Genomic DNA, 8738 nt, shown 5'->3' with positions numbered 1-8738 from the left:
TAGCTCTAGTTTTAGTTTTTTAAGGAACCTCCATACTGTTCTTCACAGTGGCTCTTAACCAATTTCCATTCTCACCAAAAGCGAGGAGGGTTCCCTTTTTCCACACCCTCTCCAACATTTACTGTTTGTAGACATTTTGATGATGGCCATTCTGACTGGTGCGATGTGATAGCTCGTTGTCATTTTCATTTGCATTTCTCTGATAATTAGCCACGTTGAGCATCTTTTCATGTGCTTTTATTTTTTTCCCCTTAAACAGTGTGAGTAAAAGTTATCTCTTGAAATGGGCTTCTGGAAAGTCTTCCCATTTTTGAATTCTTCTTCGATGACCTACCCCAGCACGTTACTTGAGGGCAGGTATCACCTAACGCCCCTCAGGCCTTGTGAACATTAAGTACCCAGCAGCAGCAGGTTTATAGCTGTTGTTACAGGAAGCGGCCACAAGGCGGCAGGATTTCTTCATGCTCCAGTGTGGTGACTCAGGCAACCAGAGCCTTAGGGAAAGTTGTGTTCCTGGCTTGTAAAAGAGAGGGGAGTGTGCCAGCACAAGGACTCAAGGGCTTGTGCCTCATTCCTTTTTCCCCCTTACCCTGGCAGATGCCAACCCCTGCATAACCACTCTGCTGAGGGTGCTGTCGTCCGTACATGGGGCTACTCTAAGGAAGGAGGCTGGAGGTGGGGACCTTACCACTAGGGGACCTGGCGACCAGGTCCCTTGTTAACGCTCTTTGAGCCCAGAGGGTCCACCATCTTTGGGGTGCAGTAGGCTTGGCTTAGGTGTAGGAGGGCCTGCCTGGATCTGGTGATCGTAGTCCCATCTAGAGGGGACGGGGCACTCTGAGTCCGGGCAGGGCTCCTTTGTTGGCACGTCCTCCCCGCTGGCTCCCTCAGCACCAGCGTACTCCAGCCATGGGACCCAAGGCTGCTCAGGCTCCAGGGATGTGACACCAGCCCAGGTCACTAGGCCTGAGGGTAACAGAGTAGGCATTTCTTTCCTTACTTTTTTTTGTGTTGTTTTTCATTTAACTTTTACTTTAACTTGGAGTAGACTTGATTTACAATGTTGTTTTTGTTTTAGGTGTACAGCAACTTGATGCAGTCATAGATATCCATATGTCTATTGTTTTTCAAATTCTTTCCCCATTTAGGTTATTACAGAGTGCTGAGTAGAGTTCCCTGTTCTGTATAGTAGGTCCCTGTTGATGATCTATTTTATATGTGTGTGTGTGTGTGTGTGTGTGTGTGTGTTAATGCCAACCTCCTAATTTATCCCCCCTGCCCACCTTTCCCCTTTGGTAAACATAAATGTCTTTTTGAAGTCTGCCAGCCTGTTTCTGTTTTGTCAAGTTGTCATTTGTATCAATTTTTACATTCCACCTATAAGTGTTATCCTATGATATTTGTCTTTGTCTGACTGTGTTCACTTAGTTTGATCACCTCTACATCCATCCATTTTGTTGCAGATGGCATTATTTCATTTTTTTAATGGCTGCATCATATTTCATACATATGTACACCACATCTTCTTGAGCACCTAACATGAGCCAAGTATTATTGTGTGGAGTTTATATTCTTTATCTCAATGGTATAATAGCTCTCTGTAGTAAGGGGTTATTATTGTCACAATTTTTTTCCCCATAAACAAATAAATAAATAAGTTTATTTATTTAGTTAGTTAGTTAGTTAGCCTGTGTTGGGTCTTCGTTCCTGCACGTGGGCTTTCTCTAGCTGCGGCGAGTGGGGCCTACTCCTCGTTGCGGTGCACAGGCTTCTCATTGCGGTGGCTCCTCTTGCTGCGGAGCACAGGCTCTAGGTGCGCAGGCTTCAGTAGTTGTGGCTCGAGGGCTCAGTAGTTGTGGCTCACGGGCTCTAGAGCTCAGACTCAGTAGTCGTGTCGCACAGGCTTAGTTGCTCTGGAGCATGTGGGATCTTGCCGTGTCCCCTGCATTGGCAGGCGGATTCTTAACCACTGCGCCACCAGGGAAGTCCTAGTGTCAGAATTTTACACATGAATACGTGGGGGTATACTGAGAGGTTTGAATTCAAATTCAGTGAGTATGTCTCCACGTGTGACCATGGTTGCACCACTTTCGTTTTTCATCTACCCCTATTGCTGTTTTGTGCCCCACTCTAGGTTCTTGAGGTAGGTATCCCAGGCTTCTCTCTCTTCACTACTCCTGGCCCTGCCGCTGAAAGACCTCCCGTGACCTGGCTCCATACACGGAGCCTGGAAGGGCCAGTCGCAGCCTCTGTCTTCCCTTCCATACTCAGAGCTGAAGATCTTACTCAGAGGCCTTACTGGTGAGGAGTCAGACACTTACAGAAAATAATAGGAACAAAAGACAGAAAAGTTGGGGAAAGCAACTTTAGAATTTATCAGAGCCTGGCGATGGGGAAGAAGGCTAGAGAACCATGCTGGCTGGCAATCGATGTTACCTAAACGAGTGTGTATGTGAAGATCTGATCGTTTATGTAGCAGAGCCAACTGTTGAGATAGGCATGTATGACAAGAAGCTGATAGCTGCTTGGACTTGCTAAAAATTGAATTAATTTTAAGCAATACAGTGTTTAGTGAGGAGAAGTGGCTATGCCTCAGTATATTTCCAATGCCAAGAATATGCTGGTACCTAATTAGGCACCTGAGTCTTGTGCCACCCTGTGATAGAATCTGCATTGCATGCCATCCATGCCAGGAGAACCAACCACCAGTCCAGCAACTGGAATGGATGAGAAGCCCTCAAATGGACACTATAAGGTGGAGGGTTATTGAGATAATACCTGAAACAATGTCCTGAGAGCACCACGTTGCTGGATTTGACTTTAATAAAGCTTTTGCTCCAGGCATATTGATACCTGAGAAAAGCCTGTGTAATTATAACAAAATTAGAAGTTTATTTTTTCTTTATTGAGTGTTGTAGTACAATGGGAACTGACACAGCAAAATTTGTTAACATTGCTAGAAAGTGGGTTACGTCCTTCTAAATTCCACTGCATCTACCAACTTGTAGGCAATAGGGATATGGTATGACCAATTCAAATTTTATATTTTAAAATGCCACTCAGAAATGTTTAACTTAATATGATGATTTGAGCACAGACATCCAACTCTCTAATTCCCCATCCTTGTGACTGATCTTGTCCTGAAAAGAATACAAAAGAGAAGAGAACAAATAATACTACCTTTTGCCTCAATTCTTAAGGACTTTTCTTCATTCTTAAAGACTTGTGTAGATGGATGTGAATTGATCGTGAGGGATGACTCAAAGCCTTTTCTGAGAAAGTTTCTGTTTCTTAGGCAGCAAGTAGAGGAGATTTGAGCAAGGTTTTATTAATGTCCCTGAGTTTGGAGGAGCTAGGAGGGCATACTGAGTGACTGTTGAGGGACCAGATGAGAATGTCAGTATTTGTTGCAATAGCTCAGTAGTAATAGAAGCTCTATTAAACAAAGCCAAAGATGGACAGGTCTTCTCTCTGACTATCCTATTCTGAAGAATGGGACAAAGAAGGAAAGTACACACAACATGGCCAGATCACAGGGCTTCTCGGTCAAAGAGAAAACTGATAAAGCCAGTACCTGGTGGGTTGGCCTCATCAAATGTGAGAGACACTCTGTAGGTTCCCCTCAATTCCTGAATTCTGGTCGATCTTTATTTTTTTTGCGGTACGCGGGCCTCTCACTGTCGTGGCCTCTCCCGTTGCGGAGCACAGGCTCCGGACGCACAGGCTCAGCGGCCATGGTTCACGGGCCCAGCCGCTCTGCGGCATGTGGGATCTTCCCGGACCGGGGCACGAACCCGTGTCCCCTGCATCGGCAGGCGGACTCTCAACCACTGCGCCACCAGGGAAGCCCTCTGGTCAATCTTCGAATGGAAAAGTTGACTTGTATCAAACAGTCCTGGAGTTTACTGTCTGTGGGGAGGACCGCTCACATGGGCAATGAGCTCATATTGTCATTCACCAAAGAGTCACTTATTCTCTCTGTGGGAGGGTTATTCTTTTTTTTTTTTTTTTTTTAACAGTTCACTGATTTTGTTCGATGAACAAACATGTCCATATAATCAATGAAAACCATAGGATATATAAAATAATTTAAGAAATGTTGGGAATTAGCAGCACCATCTGTTATTGACATAGCAAGAAAAACTTCACATATTTTATGCAAACACTAGAAGAGGATATAACTACTTTTAAGACCCACTAATGCCACTGAATGTCCAGGATGATTGAGAAGGGCATCTTTTTAGGCAAACCTACCTCCTTCTACTTCAAAGATTTGGTGAGCAAATCTGATGATTAATGTTTAGAAAAAATGCTACTGAAAGAAATAAGAGATACTGCATAGTATTTTAATTAGGACAAGGAGACTAAAACCCAGCTGCTTTTGCATGGCTCAACACTTCTGCTTCTATGAAAAATTTAGTTCTGAATTATGAAATCAGAAATAAAGAATAATTTTTAAAAGACACTAGTTGTCTCTAAGAAACATTAAGTGGAACACAGGTCACTATGAAAATACATCACTTTTCCAGTTTGCTTCATAATTTACTTTAAAAAGTTGTGTAGCTTTCATCACACGTGACTTATACAAATGTCTTAATAAGCATTTTTAAAAGTTTAAATGTATTTCTAAAATCGAATAGATTCTTTTGATTTTTTTTTAAACCTTTAGCCCTGTTGTTACATTTACTGTGTATCAGTGTAAGAGACTGAGTTTGTGTGAAGGATACAAATTTACACACATTTTATAGCAACTTATACCCTAACATCTACAAAATTCACAGGTATAATACAAGCAAGTACAAGGCCAGGATAAAACTGTTGAATTCCAAAAAGTCAAACTGTATACTATTTTTATTTTGTCCCCTTAAAAAAAGTTCAGCTTCGGCACCAAATTCATAAAGCCCTCTTAGAAGTCTGGAAAAAAAAAATTCCAGATATATTTCAGCAAACACAAACAGTTTTTCTGTGCTGGTGAAGTAAAGGATTTCCCATTTTCTTCTGGCCCCTAAGTCTGCGTCACATGGTAAGTTTAACAGAGTTCTTTCGCCGTGAGTTTGTGGGGAGGCTTGCAGGCTGAGCACCGCTGCTTCAACTTAAACCATTTCGTCTATGCTTCTTCACAAGAGGGCCAGAGTTGGATTCTTCTAATGTCCTTTTGAAGTTTGTTGGAGGGGTTCTTTCAACTTCTTGAGCTTTCATTTGACCTGGGATCGACATCTCTAAGTTTTTTTGGTCCATGATGGTGTTTGTTGAATTGGTAGGCACAAGGCCAACTGACAGGCTATTATTCAAAGAAGCATGTATCCTTAAAGTCAGGGCTTTAGTGCAATTTTCTTCAAGTGGCTCTGGATCTTTTGAGGATATGACTGCAGCCTGGACATTCCCTCGAGCTATCTCAGCTGCGACTTCTAAATAATTCTCTGAGAAGGCATTACTACGAACAAGAGCAGGTATGTGGTCCTTAGAGTTCAGCCTTGGCCATGGGTCCTCCTCCAGTGACTTGACTGGTGGTGTAGAACATGGAGAAGGAGTCATCACGCAGGTTTCTTGACTATTATAGGAAGGGCTATCAGTCAGGTTCAGGTAGAGCTCGTCTCCATTGGTGAAATCTCCCTGAGTGCCCACTCCTGGAGAGATGCAGATTACTATGGCACTAGTATTATCCGCTCGAAGCCTACGCTGCCTCCAGCGGCCTAGAGCTCGATTCACAAGCATTTTGGCACAAGACTGTCCATGCTCACCCATCAGGTATTTTATCTCCTCTTGGTCCTGGCACATTGAGATGGCATCTTGAGGTGGAATCATATTCCAAAGACCATCACTCCCCAAGATAATATACTTGTGCTTCTGGGGATCAAGAGTGTGGACACTTGTGTCTGGTTCAGGTGACACCACAAACTCACCACTGAAGAAATCATAGCTCCAGAAATCACCAAGTGCTCTTGCTACTGCCAGAAATGGAATCTGGTCAATGACTGTGCTCCTTCTCACAGGTCCACTGTGAGTGAGCCGAGGTCGTTTCCAAACTACACGATTCACCCCAGACTTGTTCATCACGCTCCCCCCAAGTGCTTCAATTCGTTCTCTTTCCTTGGGAAGTTCTGGCTTATGGTCCTGTGTCACCTCCACCGCTCTGACAAAATCATCCTTTGGGTCATCCTGAATTCCAAGAACCACCCCTGAGTCACCCACATGAGCTACATACATCTTCAGGCCCCGTATGATGACCACACTGGCAGTTGTCCCTGACGTGCTGGGAAGACCTTTCATAGTCTTTGGCCATTCTGCCAGTTTCTTCCACATGGCGAGATGACAAGCGAGGAAGCCTTTGCGGATGGCAGCGCACACCTTCGCCGGCTCGGAAGAGGTGAAGCCCTTCTGCTTCTTGATGAAACCCCACAAGTGCTCCCGGGCAAACTGTGCCGCCTCCCGCCCGCCGTGCCCGTCGCACACGGCGAAAAAGGCCACTGAGGAACGACGGCGACAGCAGCAGCCGGGAGCCGGCGAGGCCCCGGCGTCCGGCGGCGCGTCGCAAGCCTCTCGGGCTGCCACCGCCGGGCCTTTCCCCGAGATTTCGCCGCCAGGAAAAGCCAGCGGTGACCGCTGCGGAGGCAACGGCTGAGAGAGAGACCGCCGCGGCGAGGGTTCTTCTTCAGCCGTGGGCTCGGGCTCCACCACGATCTGAGTAACGTCCTCCATGTGCTTCCTCCCGCCCTGGTCTGAGAAGACGCTCACTCCCAGGGAGTACAGCCCCGCCATGGCAGGCTGGCCGAGATCCCGCCGGTCCCACGCAGCCCGCCGAATGCGGCAGCGGGATGCACACTCTGCGCTCGCCGGCCAACTATTGTTTATCTTCGACTACGTCGAGAAGGGGGAGGGAGCGGTCCCGGGAGGGGGAGGGGCGCGCACGAGGTCGAGACTTGTCCGCCAGAGCTGGGCAGAAGCGCCAGGGGGAAAGGAGCCGACCAGCTGCGTCTTCGCAGTGCGCCTCCCGGGAGGGTTACTCTTCACACTCTGTTGAAGTCAAGCTTGGCCATGAGACTTGTTTTGGCCAATGCAAAGTGACCCTGACCCAGCCTCATGCACAGCATCCCGTTCCCTTTGAGTAGAACGCCTCCCCTTCCCGAGTTGCCTACTTAGAGAGCTGCTACTCATCCCAAACAGTCAGCTGGCTCAGAAGCCTTAGCCCACCTATTCAGGCAGGTGTCAAGCAGCCTGCTCATTCCTTTGTGGTAGCTCTGGTCATATTATTCACTTCCACACCTTCTCTCTCCCACCTGGAGATCCTTGTGGGCAGAGGATAATGTTCTAGTCATCTTTGTCACCCTGGCACCTTATACAGTTCATGGCACATAGGAGATACTTAATAAATCTTGGATCAAGTGAGTGAGTGAAATGATTTCTGCAATCAGTAGTTACAGCATATATTGGACAGTTCAAGCACGTCAACATTCATTTATTCGGCAGACATTTATTAAGCTCATTCTTTGTGCCAAGCATCGTGATAGGTGCCAAGATTACATTTGTGAATAAGTTAGTCCTGGCATCTGTCCTCATATTGCTTAGGAAACCTACGAGAAGATAGACAGCCATATACAGTGGAAGGCAGGAGTCTGGCAAGAAATACAGTTTCATGAATCCCACCCACATTGAAAGATCAGAGAGCAGAATATAGGAGTGGGGTGGGGGACTTCCCTGGTGGTGCAGTGGTTAAGAATCCGCCTGCCGTTGCAGGGGACACAGGTTCGAGCCCTGGTCCAGGAAGATCCAACATGCTGCGGAGCAACTCAGTCCGTGTGCCACAACTACTGAGCCTGCGCTCTAGAGCCCTCAAGCCACAACTACTGAGCCCACGAGCCACAACTACTGAGCCTGCGTGCCACGACTGCTGAAGCCTGCACGCCTAGAGCCTGTGCTCCACAACAAGAGAGGCCACTGCAGTGAGAAGCCCGCGCACCGCAATGAAGAGTAGCCCCCGCTCGCTGCAACTAGAGAAAGCCCACGCGCAGCAACAAAGACCCAGCGCGGCCATAAATAAATTTATTTTTATTTTTTAAAAAGGGCCTTCCCTGGTGGCGCAGTGGTTGAGAGTCCGCCTGCCGATGCAGGGGACACGGGTTCGTGCCCCGGTCTGGGAAGATCCCACATGCCGCGGAGTGGCTAGGCCCGTGAGCCATGGCCACTGAGCCTGCGCGTCCGGAGCCTGTGCTCAGCAACGGGAGAGGCCACAACAGTGAGAGGCCCGCGTACCGCAAAAAAAAAAAAAAAAAAAAAAAAAAAAGGAGTGAGGTGGGGCTTGCTCAGGTTAAGATCTGTACAATGCCTATGGCAAGAGGTTGTTGAATTAATGCCTGTTATGAAGCTAGGAGGCCCTAGAGGCACAGTGGGCTCAGAGCCACAGATCTTGGTGAGGAACAGATTATGGGAACAACTGTACTCATTTTCCTGAATGTGTCTTAGTTCTCTCTCCACCCTTGTGAAGCCAGGACATGATACAGCAGTTAGGAAAAACCCCAGGCTGAATCAAAGCACAGAACAGCTTCCATATGGAATGTTGGCCACGCAGGGGTGCTATTTACTTCTTCAAATCCTCATTATTTAACACATTTCTCTTATACTCCTGATTCTGGGACTAGCCTAGGTGGTCTCTGTCAAACCCCACCTGCCAGCCTTGAAGTTCAGCACACTTCCTCATTTTTATGCCTTCTGAGGGGATTGCTGTCTGTGACTGGGGAGAG

The 8738-nt window shown here is 46.9% G+C and overlaps 1 protein-coding gene across 1 annotated transcript; it reads right to left on the bottom strand.

Annotated features, from left to right (window-relative positions):
* Positions 1-2852: 2852 nt before the first annotated feature.
* Positions 2853-8207, bottom strand: LOC309797736 (protein phosphatase 1D-like). Its single transcript, XM_082646169.1, has one exon. It carries the CDS (start codon positions 6757-6759, stop codon positions 5089-5091), a length of 1671 nt encoding a protein of 556 aa, XP_082502295.1. The 5' UTR covers positions 6760-8207; the 3' UTR covers positions 2853-5088.
* Between the last annotated feature and the right edge of the window lie 531 nt (positions 8208-8738).

The sequence above is a fragment of the Mesoplodon mirus genome, assembly GCF_964341445.2.
Source record: "Mesoplodon mirus genome assembly, contig: HAP1_SCAFFOLD_928, whole genome shotgun sequence".
Classification (NCBI taxonomy): Eukaryota; Metazoa; Chordata; class Mammalia; order Artiodactyla; family Ziphiidae; genus Mesoplodon; species Mesoplodon mirus.
Note: the sequence above shows the minus strand (reverse complement) of the source record. Positions and strands in the feature narration are given on the sequence as shown.

What these genes read in the sequence shown, in the direction of transcription:
- LOC309797736 (XM_082646169.1), bottom strand. Translation starts at nt 6,759, where the DNA reads ATGGCGGGGCTGTACTCCCTGGGAGTGAGCGTCTTCTCAGACCAGGGC.